The sequence below is a fragment of the Cynoglossus semilaevis genome, chromosome 7, assembly GCF_000523025.1.
Source record: "Cynoglossus semilaevis isolate Cse_v1.0 chromosome 7, Cse_v1.0, whole genome shotgun sequence".
In the NCBI taxonomy this organism is placed as follows: domain Eukaryota; kingdom Metazoa; phylum Chordata; class Actinopteri; order Pleuronectiformes; family Cynoglossidae; genus Cynoglossus; species Cynoglossus semilaevis.
The window spans coordinates 2,403,542-2,419,432 of NC_024313.1; the positions used below are offsets into that span (position 1 = coordinate 2,403,542).

General features: G+C 41.4%; 3 protein-coding genes and 1 non-coding gene across 6 annotated transcripts in view; 1 reads left to right on the top strand and 3 right to left on the bottom strand.

The window, feature by feature from the left end:
• Positions 1-3,481, bottom strand: part of ccdc85cb (coiled-coil domain containing 85C, b) — a 33,471-nt gene extending 29,990 nt beyond the window's left edge. For all 3 annotated transcript variants that reach the window (XM_008312750.3, XM_008312749.3, XM_025057012.1), the window contains exon 1: positions 2,102-3,481. In XM_008312750.3, the coding sequence (XP_008310972.1) occupies positions 2,102-2,816 (715 nt within the window). In that variant the 5' untranslated portion in view covers positions 2,817-3,481. The remainder of the gene's footprint in view (positions 1-2,101) is intronic.
• Positions 3,482-3,613: 132 nt separating this feature from the next.
• LOC103380705 (cholesterol 24-hydroxylase) lies at positions 3,614-7,738 on the bottom strand. The gene is made up of 15 exons (XM_008312746.3): positions 7,540-7,738; positions 7,385-7,462; positions 7,166-7,247; positions 6,933-7,006; positions 6,691-6,777; positions 6,475-6,613; positions 6,269-6,379; positions 6,027-6,189; positions 5,599-5,664; positions 5,439-5,511; positions 5,256-5,340; positions 5,000-5,110; positions 4,784-4,872; positions 4,628-4,694; positions 3,614-4,377 (listed from the first exon to the last, which is right to left on the bottom strand). The coding sequence occupies exons 1-15, from the start codon at positions 7,686-7,688 to the stop codon at positions 4,225-4,227; spliced, it is 1,527 nt and encodes a 508-aa protein (XP_008310968.1). The 5' UTR covers positions 7,689-7,738; the 3' UTR covers positions 3,614-4,224.
• Positions 7,739-8,141: 403 nt separating this feature from the next.
• trnat-ugu (transfer RNA threonine (anticodon UGU)) lies at positions 8,142-8,214 on the top strand. Its single transcript has one exon. It is a non-coding gene; the product is annotated as a tRNA-Thr (tRNA).
• Positions 8,215-12,392: 4,178 nt separating this feature from the next.
• The window catches only part of ism2b (isthmin 2b), a 9,211-nt gene continuing 5,712 nt past the window's right edge, over positions 12,393-15,891 (bottom strand). The window contains exons 3-6 of the mRNA XM_025057010.1: positions 15,612-15,891; positions 13,901-14,038; positions 13,731-13,799; positions 12,393-13,318 (exon numbers count right to left, since the gene is read on the bottom strand). The exon at positions 15,612-15,891 is cut by the window's right edge and continues 78 nt beyond it. Of these exons, the coding sequence (XP_024912778.1) occupies positions 12,801-13,318; positions 13,731-13,799; positions 13,901-14,038; positions 15,612-15,891 (1,005 nt within the window). The 3' untranslated portion in view covers positions 12,393-12,800. The remainder of the gene's footprint in view (positions 13,319-13,730; positions 13,800-13,900; positions 14,039-15,611) is intronic.

Sequence of the window (15,891 nt, forward strand, 5' to 3'; positions counted from 1 at the left end):
ATGATGACACACCAGGTCCAAGTTAACTTTCATACACACACAGAACTACCAAAAGAGGAGGAGTGGGGGTTGTCTGTCATGTCGAACGCCGAAGAAATTCAATTAAGCAGACAGCAGGATGCCACAGAAACCCTGCCTCTTTGTGCTGAATATGCCCTCAACAGTCCCTAGACTTCCACCCCCCCCCAACCCCTCCAAGCTTCCCAGCCAACCCCTTACAGCCACCCAGCCACTCCCCCGCACCACAAGTCCTTTTGTGGGCTCCCTTTCAGACATTCCTCTCACGGTTCCCCATCTGCCTCTATAGAAGTGAAAATCTTTGAGAACTGAATTAGCCCAAAATAATAAATATAAATAAATTAAAAAAAAAAACATAAATTGCAAATAAAATATTTAACGTAATGGCACAATTACAATGTAACTGTGCCATTTAGGCAATTGGGTTTTTACATCACTGACGCCAAAATCAATTGATCCTATTCACCCTCCTGTCGTTCCATCTGTGTGGATTTGGCAACCACACGGATGCTGTTCATTTAGCAACTGAGCGCCATCTTGAGCTGGTCTTCTAAATGCTCAAGGCAACCACTGGCATTTGGACCGGATCAAAAAGGCCACTTTGACGACCCCACACCACGAGCAGTTCTGACCCTGGGACATGGCTGTTCAAATAAAAATTCCAAGAATTTCAACTTGGGGAGTACTTGATCCTGGGGGAAAGTATAGTTGACATACAAAAGTTTAGAGAACATTTTCGATTGCTCTGAGAAAGAACCCATTCCCAGTCAAATAAAACATACATAATGATACACGTAGCATCACTTTGTTATTTGGATATTGTGCAATACCGATCATAAGACCAGGAGGACATGTGATGGTTGGCATCATGCCAAACTAGATCAAACCAGTCTCATTACCAGTGCATTAGTTAGCTGGTCTAAAGAAATGAACAGTTTATAGACGCTTGTCTTGCGTGATATTTTATGATGAGCAAACAGAGCCAGAGCCTCAGGAGCAAACTATGTCACAAACCGGTGGAGCCAAACAGCAGCTGGTCAAGGTGCAACACTGTTGGAGATTCCTGTTACATAACACTAGACAAACACTGTCAGAAATGCACTTCAGCGGGAGTGTTTGTGTGTTTCCTCAGGACTCAGGGCAGATGCATGTATTTTGTGTCTGGTTTCACCAAAAGACGTTAACCAAAGAGCTGTGAAATATCTCAGCACTGTAGAGCAAACAAGCTACGCTTAAATACATGAACGCTAACACAGCTGGCAGACAACACAGGTCGAGCTACAGCCAGAGATCGACAAACACTGAGTTTGATGACAGATGTGTAGAGCTAACCGCCGCGCACATTTCAGAGCAGTCAGATAAAAACATGTTTATTATCGAGGGATTCAAATTATTAATGGCATTTGTTAGGTTTTACTGTAGGTTGCCATTAATAAAACTTTCCTCAGATTTTGTTTTTGTTTTGTTAATGAAAGCATTCCTTCCACTAAGCAGATCAAGCAGAGGTATTAGACCATGTGCCTGTTAAATGAGGCTTAGTGTTGTGGGGTTTTTGTTTGTTTTTTTGACATTCTGATACAAGTTTGAATTTTTGCAGTTCACAACAGGGACATTGATTTCACACAGGAGACACAAAGTCTCCCCTGTGTCTAAAGACAACACACAAAGTTAAGAAACGAAGTCTCCCCTGTGTCTAAAGACAACACCTTCAATCAACACACAAAGTTAAGAAAACTCTCCTTCCGCAGGGACCCTGAAGGCAACATTAAAATAATTTCACATTTGTGCATCTAAGGTTTTACAGTAAGTATAGGTTGGGATCAGCATACGTTGTCACTGACAATATTTACTTTTTAAAAAAGTGATGTAACTGTTGAAAAAGTAATAGTTTCACCAGTGACTGGTGTTTGTGTTTTTTTAGGTGTTTTCTTTTTCAGAACTCTCTGCTTCTGTACATGTTTTTTAAATCTCAGTCGGAGTTGAAAACTATTCTGAACCGACCTGTTAGAAGAGCCTGTGGTCAGGTGTATTGTCCACGGTGTTTACTAGTTTGTTGACTGATGCAGGTCATGTTCAAACTCACCATTGAGACCATTGGGGATGCTTCTGTGATGGTGTGGTGCTGACAAGTCATCCATGGACCTCCTCATGGTGGGCCCGCTTTTAATGTTCTCTGACGGCTTGTGTATACTATTGTGATTATGATGATCTGGACTGCCTGCACTCCCGGTGCTGGACGTGCTGCTGCCGTCTCCCACATCCCTGACATTGTTGCTGCCACCATTCAGGTTGGTCAAACTGGACTGACTGTCTATGGAGCTTCTGGAGCCCGCCTCGTTCCTTTCTTCGTCCAGCATGACTATGATCTCCTTCAGCTCAGAATTCTCCCTCAGCACGGTCTCCTGGTTGGCCTCCAGCTCCTTCAGCTTCATCACGTAGGTGCCCACCTCCTTCCACATGGCAGTGGCAGTGTAGCGGCCGAAGCGCTGCCACTCTCGGGACAGCTTTTTGCCCTTCTGTCGGTCATCGTCCAAGAAGCAGCAGAGCTCCCGGAGCTCATGGTTGTCGTCCTGCAGCTTCTGGTTGATCTCCTTCAAGTTTCGGATCTCGTGCAGGTGCACCTGCAGCCTCCTGTTGATGTCTTTCATCATGTTCCCGTGCTCGATCATCAGGTTCATCTTCTCGCCCTCCACCTTCCTCAGCTGGCGGAGCAGCTCCTCTTTGCTGCACCGCAGCAGCTCCTCGTCTGTTAATTGGATCACATCATCCTTTGCTCCCTCGGACGGATTTTTGGCCATGACAATTCTATGGCTATGGGTCTCAGTTTTTTATAAAAGAAAAAAAAATGCTTTGAAAAAATGTACCACTCAGAACCGACGCACGATTGTGGACTTCTGTTAAGGAGGAAACATATTGTAGAAAAGTAGCGCTCCGCTTCAACAGGGCAAATGATGCAAATATAAACCGACGGTCTTCACTGATCTTTAAAGGAAATATCCCGTGTTGATGTGTTGAACACCGCTGCTCACATTACCTGAAAAACAAGGACACGTGATTATTTTTAAATAAATGCCCGGTGCTTTCCAAACACGTCCATGGTCCAATAAGCGCACGTTCCTTTACACTGGCCCCCGTCTGACCGTCGCTTCATTCACTTATAAACAAACAGAACCAAAATAAGCTTTTCTTTTTTCTTTTTAGCCTTAATATAAAGCATGCGGAATATTATGGATCAGGAGCGAAAAAAAATACTTTTCGTGATTGCTCCCCGAGGCGGAGCGTTCATCTGCCGAACCTTTCCATTGTGGACGGACTCACTGAAGGTTTCCCATCCGGTCAGCCCACTTAGAATTAAAAGAGGAATCCCCTCCTCTCTCTCCTCCCCTTCTTCAACCCCGTCCTCGCTGACCAAATACCAGGGTTTGAAATCATTCAAGAGGATTTCGGTGAAGACGGCCAATCACGACGTTGGAGAGAAGTGCGCAGCAGGTACAGAAGATGAGCTGCGGCTCAGACTCAGCCCTCTTAAAGCAACAGGCAGCGGATATGTCGTACAGCGTAATAACAACAATAACAACATCAAAAACAATAATAATGACAATAAGAAGAACCGTGTTTTATTCTTACCATATTATTATTATGCAGTTTAAACACTTAAAAAGAAGAACAACATTCGCGATTGTAGACGATACATCTCGATACAAAAGTTGTATATGTATATCTAAAAATATATATTTTTAATTGATGGTTAATGTTTTAGAGCATAATTTTAGTTTTGCCAAACTTTAGCTTAATCAATAACAATAAAAGAGGTCTTATCTGGTCTCAAAAATACTACTCTAAAATAAAGTAAAAATGATTTATAGTAAAATTATTGGTCTCCCTTGTTGACTTGATGCATAATTCAAACATTTCTCTAAATCAGCCAACTACTACAAGCTCATTCTCAGCAGTCCGCAAAATCTGATTTAACAATAAGTATTTTTAGCTTTATAAATCTCCATGCACCATTGTTGACAGGCGCTTCGAAAATTGTTTGCTGGGTTTACAGCGCCATCTAGAGTATTCCATTGGCTTCAACCAACACCTTGAAACGAGAGATTTCCAATGAAAGAAGCAAAGTATGAACAAAGCCAATATGATTAAAACGTTACATTTAGTATCTTTTAACAGTTAGAGTTAACGTTAAGGAAACTTAAAGTTGCATCACTTCTGCTGGTAATCCCTGTGTCTTATGTGGCACACCACTCCACTCTTCGGTCTCAGGGTGCCAGTATCCATGATGTCGAGAGTTTGTCCAGGGACCAGAGTGAAATCAAATCGTTGGATCAGTTTAGCCATCACTATCTTAGCCTCCATCTGAAAGTACAGTTATTATCTTAATCTCATCACAAGCTCAAATGTAATGAATCCAACTGCAATGCTAATGAAGTCTCTTGTGTGCAATATTGGTCTTTATTTCCAAAAAATATTTTAGATTAATTTGAAATCTCAGTGTGAGAGAAACTGGAAGACTGACCAGATCTGAGATTAGATTTTGTTTGTCACTACATTTGGTGTAGATAAATTATTGTCAGAACCAACATCCTGTATTGTAATCACCACCCACCTGAGCAAAGTTCTGTCCCAGACATGAGCGTGGACCCAGGGCGAAGGGGTAGTAACAGTAATATGGCCTTTATGGGAGGTGGGAGACAAAATCACTGTCTGATGGAGGAGCAGCAATCTAACATGGCAACAAAACTACAACTCCAGTGTGACTTACTTAGGAGCATCTGGGTGGAATCTGTCTGGGTCAAATTTCCAAGGGTCCTTGAAGAATTTGTCCATTCTTCCAGTCACATACGTACTGAGCTAAATTAGAAAACAAATTTACAGAAACTGTTTTTCTAATACATACTGTAAAACGCAGTAAAATTTGGAGGCTGTGTATTTTATGTGATACAATACAATAAAGGCATTCCAAAACGTAACAACTCACCATGCAGCTGACTCCCCCTGGTATGTGGATTCCATCAATCACCATGTCATCCTGTATATCACGAGAAGTCCCCGGGGCTGTTGGATACAACCTCAGCGTTTCTTTGAGAACCTATGATAACACAGAACATCAGTGGATCTCAATATGGCTGTCAAAATAAACCTAGCATGTCTTTTTGAAAGCTTCAACTTCCGGTCAGACGCTAAGACTGACAAGCTGATTGACCAACATTAGACCTGTTAGAGACTGTCTATACCTGTGTGAGGTAGTTCAGCTCTCCCAGGTTGTCATAGCTTATGTCGTGTTTCATCCCAATGACCTCATCGACCTCTTTCCTCACTCTAAGAAACGCAGCACCGAATGACAAAAAATCCATCAACTCGAATCCATCAAATAATTAAAGTGTTAGTAAATATTTTACAGCATTGTCGGTCCTTACTTCTCCAGTATGTCGGGGTTGTTTGCCAGTGCCATGACACAGAAAGCAAGCTGATTTGCTGTTGTTTCTTGGCCTATTTGTAAAACAAAACTAATGAAACTGCACCTGTAAGGTTGATTGGGAACATTACACAGCCATGGGCACAAAAAAGCAGACTCACCTGCAATAAAGAAAGTCACAAAATTGTCCAACATAAACTCTTCATCTTCTTCAGTCATGGTCTCCTCTTAAAGAGAAAAATCAGAAAAAAATAATTAACATCGTTTTTGTGTATTTCAGTCATGGTCTCCTCTTAAAGAGAAATATCAGAAAAAAATAATTAATCATTTTTGTGTATTGTAACTATATTGTTCTGTATTTAGCCCTTCTGAACAGCACCTCTGCTAACATAAGTGTAAAGCTGGTGATGCATGGACTATATTAAAATAAAATTATACTGATGAAGAGCTGTAACAGTAGGTGTATTTGTCACTAAGCGTTCGGTACGAATACACAGGTTCTGACACAATATGCTATCAAAAGTACAGGGCTAATGCAGCTTCCATCAATGCTTTGCCCCATAAAAATGTAAACATTAAGGTGTGTCACCTTCGCCGGCTGATTTGATGATTTGCGTTAGAATGTCTTTGGGGACATCTTCTCCATTTTGCATGGCAGTCTTTCTTTCATTGATCCACTGGGCACCAGTTTGACGCAGCAGGCAGCATGCCTTCCTCACTTCTTTAATAAACGGCCTGTTCTTTGGATTAAACTAAAATGATAAAAGTTAAAGGTTAAAACAGTACAATTATCAATTGATGTATGCAAACAATATGTAGGATAAAACTTGCTTCAAAAAGAAGATCCCGTAAGTAAAAGATCATTCCTTTCATACACAAATCAATAGCTTTTTGGAAAGGTGATCTGTTCTTCTGCAGGTTCAAATCCACACCAAAGGCAACCTAATGGTCAACACATGGGGATGAAACAAAAACTACAATGTACACCTGGACATGCAAGTGGATGAAGGAAAAATTGGAACAAACTAATATGATACCTTAGCGATAACATCAAGAGTTACAGTGTTGAACAGGCTGAGCATGGTGATTTCTGTTTTGTTGTCAGCGGCATCAGTGAACTTGTCCATCAGTTTTTCAGCCAACTTATTGAAAGTTCCTGTAAGACCTTTTAAATACCTAGGGACATTTATATCGCGTGAGTGACACAAACCTAAGCGTCTCCAAAGTCTTCTTGAGGCTAGCAAAGAACTCACAGGCTGCTGAAGGCAGGATCCATTATCCGGCGCTGTTTATACCACTGCTCATGGTCCCGAGCTGTTATCAGGCCGTTGCCCAATAATCTTTAAACAAATATAATGTATTAATAATTTTCAAAATAAAACTCACCTGACACATCTCCATTTAGCACAGTGTTACTAACAAAACATGCCCTGCAGGGTTATCAGTAATATCACATAATGCAATGCCTTACTTGATCTTATCAGTCATCATTTACCTTTGACCAAACAGGTTGAAGAGTCTCTTGTAAACAAATTTATCTTTTAGGTACTTTGGGGACATCAGGAGTTCCTGTAACCCAACCATTCAAAGGTACATTTAAGAGTAGCATAAACGTTGAATGCACACGTTAAAACATGTATATGACATGTGTTATCCTAATGTTATGATAATTATGCATGTTTGCTTTCACATTAGTAGCTCAGTGTTCAACTGACTTGTACTGTTTACCTTGGTTGCCTCTGGGCTGTAGATACACAGACACACACTATGCAGAACGTTTATTCGGTAAACACTTCCATAGCGTTCCGCCCTGTGGATGAAAACTTCAGAATAACCTTTAACGTCCAGAACATGTTTTTGTTTAAGAAAACAAAAACAAGTAGAACGGGAAGGGAAAACAAACACGTGCTGTTCTACAAACATGGATGAGCTCTTCAACAAACTCACCATTTCAGGAATGTGTCGTGAAGGTTGCCATCATTTTTCATTACCTTCCAAAAAGTCTGAGAATGTCCGAGTAAAAAACTACGGAAACAAAAGCGTGTGTTCAGCAGAGCAAACAGATTCATTGCGTCGCAACAATTAATCCATGCATCACTTACTTGTCCCTCGGTGGTCCAGGTATGTGGTCATATTTCATATGAATGTGTTTAATATACACGCAGTAACCGAGAAATGCCAAGAGAAACAACAGTACGAGATAATACAGCGCTTGTGCGGATAAGTATAAAAGACCTACGAAGAGCGCCATTGTACTTCAGACTGAGACTGTCTGCTCTGCCAGGACAGTGAAATTGAACTATGAACTTGGTAGAACCAAAACAATCATACTATCTACTTTGAACATTGATCAAATTCTATTTAAAGAACGGCTCCATAGGTCAGTGGTTATGGAGCTACGTGTGTTTTTATGTCCTAGATTATGATGTTTCCACTGTGTTAATGTATGTGAGTCACAAAGTGTGAGATCCGACAGATCGGGTTATATATGCGCAGGCCAAACAATGTTTTTTTAATAAAAAAAAATAATAATTTACCCATTTACCTATGTTTGAAAACACGAAAAATGTCACATCCTTTGGTATTAAAAAAAACCCGTCACTTCACTACTTCATATAACAAGTAAATCCGAATAAATAACGTCAAAGCAACAGTTTGTTTAACTACATATTTATAATATAATATAAAATTTATTACATAAATGGGCTCCATAGCTCAGTGGTTAGAGCACTGGTCTTGTAAACCAGGGGTCGCGAGTTCGATCCTCGCTGGGGCCTCTGCCCTTTTCATATGATAGGTCCATCTTACTACGTCCGGTTTTGTTTTTATATTGTCCTTGTTTTGTTGAAGTACAATCACAAAGGTTTTACTGAGATTTTTTTTTTTTTTTTAAAAAAAGACAAAACAAAAAAATAATCAACATCATTGACAATTTTAAACAGGATTACAAAAAGGTATTTTCATTACCACTATTTTCATATCCGAAAAACAGTACGTACAGCAATCCACACACCCTGGTCCATTCACACGTTAAAACTGAAAGTGAAATATCAATAAATAATCTAGAGAGAAAGAATATAATTAATGAAGATTCCCTCCATCTCCGTCAGAATCAGCGTGCTTATAACATCCTGCTTAATATCCATGCACAGGTTAAAAAATATTTAAAAAATGTTTTATTAAAATAAAAGTATTTTATGAGAATGTTGGCGAAGATGCATCAACTATGTACGAAGGAGAGTTTGCGTAATAGCTCATATGAACCAGCAGATGGAGAGCTTTCTCCGTTAACATGTAGTCACTGTCCTAAGTGGACAGTGTACAGTATACCAACGACAAAATCAGACCAAAAAATAAAATAAAATAAAAAATGCAAGGTAACAAAAATAAACAGTAAGGTAGTGAATAACTGCTTTGATCAATGTGGCCTTCTTTTTTGTACATCTGAATTCCAGATGACTATACATTGATAGAAACCAGAATATGCAAATGAAAATAGTTTAACCTGGATTTATATCACTGTTATATGATAATCACAACCAAATGTTTGTTTAGAAATGCTCTAAAACCTCCTTGTCAGAACAAGGCCGTCCTTTCTTGCCCGTTTAGTCGAGGAATAAAGTCCAGAGAATCCCTAAGGACCACTGGTATTCATTTAAGTCCTGTATGTCGAGCAGCTAAAGCACGTTTGTTAGCATTTACACAGTACGGTGTTTCCAGTACAGCTGTTTTTCATGACTTCACTGAGGCCTTCACAGTCCCTGTATGTTTGCGTAGAGTTTCCAACAGTCAGCAGGGTGAAGTGAAGGTGGTCGCTGCAGCCTGCAGCAGCAGCACTGACTTGAAGGGCCGTACTGTTTGCAGGTTGACCGGCCGCAGTACAGCCAGAGGAAGTCTCACGTTCCTGCCAGCCTACAAAAGTAAACAGATCTGTACCCACTGAGTGATGGCAGGAGGCCTGGGCCACCAGCAGAAGAGCTGAAGGAATGAGTCAAACACACACACTCATTGCCTGGTCTGAGTATAAGTGTATGTTAGGACAAGAGGAAAAAGAAGTGTTAGCGTTACACTTTCTATGTGAACTGAGCCATAGGATCCGCTTCAGAAACATAATGCCCATGTTCTCCATGGACCATGAAGTCCAGTCTCCTGATAGTTCTAGTAACTGTTGCTTTACTCCACATTTCTGATAACATCTTTCGGAGATGCTATTTTCTTTTTTTTTTAAATCAATTTTCCTTCTTCTTATTTTATTTCCTTTCCCCTGGATTCACTGGCTTTTCTCAGCTTTCTCCTCTGTATACACATCTGCAGTTATTTATCTGTTTTTCTGCAGCCACAATGTGGTCAACATGTGTCTGGGTCTGCTCCACACAGCACGCATCTCCAGTCAACCTAGGATATCAGCGGAGGAGCTTAATGAACCCAGCGAGCTCCAAAGAGTTCATAACACAGCAGAGCATTAACGTGGAGGATGATTTCTCGGTATCTCTGTGACATCAGTACACTCTGTCCTTACTGTGTGCCACCTTTGACCTAATGTTTGATTACAGGGGCATACAAATCCAAAGGATAAAGCAGGACCGACGGTTACAGAAGCCAAGAATCCTGATTTGTCTAAGACTATGGATTTAGATTACCTCGACCTTTGGTTATTTAATCCGGCTGTAATTTAATCCTGCACAAAGCCTATTGGTCAACACAGTGTCAGAAGTACTTTAGCTGGACCTACGAACCGCAGTAATGATGGCAAACGGGGACATTGGTAAATAGACAGGATATGCCAGACTCCATCTGTCAATTTGAATTTAATGGATTTAAGGACTCATAGTTATCCTAGGAATTTCAGACTACGGAACAAGTTGCAATGATTTATGTGAAATTCAAACCTCAGGAATTGTTCTTAAAAATATTAACAACAAACTTTATTTCCATCTAATAAGAAAAAAATCCAACAGTCATGTTAAAGAGCTTAACAGAAATCTAATCCATTATTCTTCATCGTCATAGTCACCAAAACACCTAACATCTGTTGGAACCCAACAGTGCTGATTGACCTCGCTGCGAGTAAGCCCACTGTGAATCATTTAATACGACTCCAGTGAATAATTGTATTAGAAATTTAGAACATTTTTCTAGTTGAAATTTCACCATTTATATATCAGTCCTTTAAAAGTAGAAAGCAGCCGGTAGGAACGCCGGAATTCTGCATCTTCCCGTTGAATTAATGGAGTGGGGGACGTACTTATCTTATTGTTCTTGTCTTAACGTTCTTTAGGAAGGACAGACATTTTTATTAATTTAACAAAAAGTAAATATTTTTCAAATAGTTTTGAAAACTGTTTTGTTGGCTGTCCTTACTTTACCCCGCTGCTGCCATGCAGAAAATATGAGAGTGTTTGTTCTTAGGAGTAACATGCTGGAAAAGTTTATGGAGTCAATAAATATTACAGCTACTCACTTGTTTGGGGGGAGTTTTGTCCTACACAACTGGACTCCGCTGTGGTGTGGATAAAGGACACAAAAACAGTCAGATGATGAATGCAAGGTCTTTATACACATTATATTATCAGCATAACTACGTTTTGTTTTCTCAATACAAAGAAAAATGTTTTCTTCTGCGTAGGGTAAGAAGTGGATCCCTTTTGACGCGGGTGCCTTTGTGATTCAGTCAAATCCGTGCACCTCGTAAGATACAGAGCAACTCTGTTTGCTCTGGCGAACGATAAAAGAGAGCAGACAAATAAATACTGTACATCAAGATTTAGAAATAATAATAATAATAAAAACATGCTTTTTCTCAAAAGAATGTTTGATTAATATACTTAAACACTGCAGCATCTCCGGTAGGTAACACTTTAAAATGTCATCATCATTGGCAAACATGGGTACATCTGATTATATGGTTTTGTGTGTGTGTGTGTACACATGCATAAATCTGTGACAAATTAAAGGAAGGTCTATTTCAAAGTGTACTCGTCTCCTTTAAGGCCTTTTGAATTCCGTCCAAAAACATATGCAACATTTTTTCTAAAAATGTTCCATTTTTCCTTTTAATTTGTCACCAGTCATAATAGACTTTCAATAAAGTGCCTTCCTGCAACATCAGTGATTCCACACTGGGAGTGTATTTTATATGTTTTTTATTTTATGTATTTTTATGTATGGAAGAAGACTTTTTAAAAAATATCTGAATAAGATTAACATCTTTTTGAGCAAGTTCTCTACTTAACGACCTCAAGTGAGCAGAGGAATCACACTCAACGATCAGTGTTCAATAGTGTCCTGCTGTGGAGGTACACTAATAAATGTGTTGACCATGGTCAGTTACCATCCCTCCCCCTGAGAATACTGTAGATACACATCTGCAACAATCTACTCAGTATAGCATATTTTTACATTGAGTGTACACTGAGTGTACATATGCACCGTTGACACTCAGGACGTCGGGTTTACCCGGGCACCAGCAGACTCTTTGGCACCCAAGTAGTATATTTTCCTGCAATTAAAAATGTGAGAAGACATGAAATGAATCAGTGTGACAGAAATTCGAAATTACATGATATGAGCACAGAGTCGCTGCCTGAGACTGCTGACACGGTTCCAACTAACAGGATCCATAGAGTGCTCCTTAAAAAAGAAATGTAGGGGTGTCAGAACACATGAGAGAGAGGGATGTGCACATTTAATAATGCAACGAGGAAATGACAGTTGAACTCGAGTTCACCTAAAGTAGGGGTTTCAAACTCCTGGATCGGGACCTTTTATGGCCCAAAAATTGGCCATCAAAATTCAATTGTTTTGTTTGTTCGTTCATTAGAATGCTTTAGTTGCTTAATAAAATTAATTCGAATTAATTGTACTGTTTTGTGCTGTTGGTGTTGTAGTGTTATGGCCTCCAGACTCTTCTTATGTTCGTATGTCTGAGTTACATCGCGCTGTAAGAACACAGACTCTTCTGATGTTTTTGTGTCTGAGTCACATCGCGCTCTAAGAACGGAATTCCGACGTAAGTCGAGGACACCCTGTAATCGCCAAATCTGAATCTCGACTCTAGAACACGGTCATAAATCCAGTAGGTAGACGTCAAGTCTATACGTAGATTACATGCCTTGACTGTAAGAGAATTGAGTTAACTATGGTGACAGGTTTAGAGTGTCAACCTTTGACTACTGGAGCCAAGCCTTAATAATCGTTTCCTAAACCCACAATTAACAAATATGCATATTTTGTCCATAGTGTGTGATCATATACTGACATCAATTTATGATGGGAAAAAAACAGACGTAGACGTTGACAGCAGCACTCAGTTTGGGATCAGACTCTCTGATGCTGAGGGACGTTGAATTCTTGGTGCAACCCTTCAATACTCCCTGGCTTCTTCTAGTTCGTTCATAAATACATCTTCGTGGGGGTTTTCTGGGCAGCTGAGTCCATTATTAGGTGGGCGTACTGCATGGAAGCGGCTCCAGTCTCCCCTGCACAGGATCCAGGGCAGCACATCCACCTTAAAGTGCAGCTCGGGCGAGAACTCCGTGCTGATCAGGTTAGGCGTTCCTGCGCCTTTGCCACGCGTTATCAATAACCCACGATGATCATAGCAGCAGTGTTGCGCGGCGAGAGTGGACAGGTCGCCCGAAAGTGCTGAGCGGATGCAGCTTCGCGCTGTCGGCTTGTAGATGTCGAGCCGTTCCTTAATGCCGCTGGCATCACGCCATCGGAACTGTCGACCACGAGTCTCATCGTAGAGACTCACTACTGTGTAGGTCACTTCGGACGGATAGGAGCAGGGGCAGTTGGGCAGCTCCGACAGCATCTTATGGATGTACCTCTGCAGGAAGTCACTTTTACAGTTGAGCCACTTTTCACAGCTGTCCACATCTGGAAAAAGGAGCAGAGATAAATAACTAGTGAAACTGCTTTGGCCTCACTGTTTCACCAGCCTCCAGTTCTGAAGCTAACGTTAGCTCCGGTGTTAACCTCCTTTTACTTCGTGCTTGTCTCTCGCGTGCCCCACGCACACGACCATTCACTGCCAGACACACACATAACACACAGTAGTCTACCAGAACAGTCATTGATCACTAACGGTATGAATTTTATTAGACTGTAAAAATCCACAAATTAACCACGTCGTTGTTTAAGCCGCAGGTTTCCAAACGTGTGAAAAAAGTAGCGTCTTATAGTTTGGAAATTACGGTATTTATTGTAGGTATATAGACAGGTGGCTGGATGGATGGATGGATGGATGGATGGATGGATGGATCCATAGATAGACGGCTGAAGAACTCACCTGTTCCAAACGGCTCTGTGCCGTTTTCTACCTCAAAGGGGAACGGCTCTACTACAGTATTGACATCACCTATAAAGAAAAAAAAAAGGCGAGTTAGTTGGTCATTAAAAACAAACCAACACTTCTTCTAATGTTTTAGGATTTCCTTCAAATCGCAGAAATATTCTGACCCGGACAAGGCTCCAAGTCACATTTGGAGGCTTCTGTCAGAGTGCAGGAATATCCACAAGATTTGGTCCTTTTCCTTTCGCCGTGTCCACAGGTCACAGAACAAGGAGACCAGGAGGTCCACTCATCGGTCTCTTTCTCTGGAGACAAAGAAGAAGGATTATTAAATAAGAGTTAAAAAACTGGAATTAAATCTACAGCGTACGTATCTCTGCCAAAAAGCCTAAGAAGTTTCTACTATTACTATTTTGAAAACGTCAAAATAGTAAACATGTCCAAAACAAGAGCTCTATAGTTGTGTGTTGGTGTAAATTCCTTGAGTGCTCAACGGTCTGGTCCAAAAACAACTTTCAAAGTTTCTGGACTGACTCAGTGCATGTGAATGACAGTTTAGTACTGGTCTAACCTTTCCCATGCAAAGCCATATTCTTTTTAGAAGAAGTCTTCAGCGAAATTAAAGACAGAGAAGCTGTGCTGTGGCTGTCCGCCTCTGCACCACGCTTCCTTGTGGTGTTAATAATACTGAAAACAAGTCATTCTTGATTAAAGGCGAGGTGGGTGCAGAAATACCAGCCTGGGTGTAGCGAGCACCCAATTTGACTCTGTGGGTGCTGCCAGCTCGCCATGTGGCCAATGAGAATGAGGTCTCAGGAGAGTCTTAATTACAGAAGGAGCCAAGGCAGACATCCTTGATTTATGCTCACTCGGTCTTCAGATGTGACCACTTAATAGGCATTGTTGCCCAGTGGTGGCTGGTCTGCGTGTGCATCGCTGGCTCTTTATATTGACAGATGGAGAAAGGAGCTGCTTCAGAGCGAAAGCTACTCCTCAGACACCTGCCACAGTATTTTGAGACGACAACACAACAACAGAAGGTTATATAACCACGGCATCCTTCAGAAACCGACTCCGTCCAGTGCACATTTGTCACTATGGGAAATTCCTTTCATGAGGGAACGCTGTTGTGTCTGCTAAAGCCACAGTTGTGCATTGATCTACAGAAGAGCTCACACACTTTGGTGTTCCCACTGCCCTGCTTTTTTTAACCATTATTTTCTGTCCTTTCCTACTGCCTTGTTTCCTCTGTTTTCATTTTGCACATCCACTAATCTCTCTCTCTCTGTCTCTCACTAATTATTTACTATTTTACTGCTAAATTTGACTGGGTGAGCACAGACACACAAACATTTTTCCCACCAGAGGAAGGCGGGATTACGAGCGGGAAGCAGTAAAAAAAAAAGTTATGCAGTGTTGGGAAGACCCTCAAAAAAACTAAGCCATAGAGGGCAGTGAGGGACACCAGGGTCTTGGGGAGGGGCCTGTGGGGTCCAAGCAAAGGATGAAAGCACCGGGCAGAAGGCCCCTGTCATTCCGAGTTCCTAATCGGTCCTCTAATTGTCCACAGGCAGAGGGGCGTTTTGTCCCAGGGAACAGTGGCGTCCTCGCGCTGCCATTAGCATCGCATCTGACCCATCTTCAAAGAGCCTCTGCAACCAGTACGGTCAGCGTCCACTTTACAGTACAGTCCTCACAACCCATTGTGTCCTGATAGTGAAATGCTAATGCCACCTAGCCTGTTAGCATCGTTTATTTCTCTCCATCTGTTTTCTTAAGCTACTGAAGCTACTTGATAAACTACAGATTAGTTTTATTTTTTATTTTTTGGGGAAGTTTTTTCTAGCCATCACCGTGTGCCACTTTGGCAGATCTCACCATCATAGCTCTGCAGTGGATCCCAGCCTTCGTTCCAATGGTTATCCCAGTCGCCACCCACTCCACTCAGCAGGGGCTCCTCGCTGCCGTAATCGACCGAGTAATCTTCCTCCTCCTCTTCACCGGTTTCCTCCATGCCCAACCTGCTGCTGCTGTCCTCGCCTGAGTCAGCATCAGTGTAGCTCCAGAAAAGAGGCCAGAAAAGATTCTTGTCTCCGAGCCAGTCTGCTGTGGAAGAGGAGGAGGAGGAGGAGGAGGAGGAGGAGGGGGAGGACGGGGA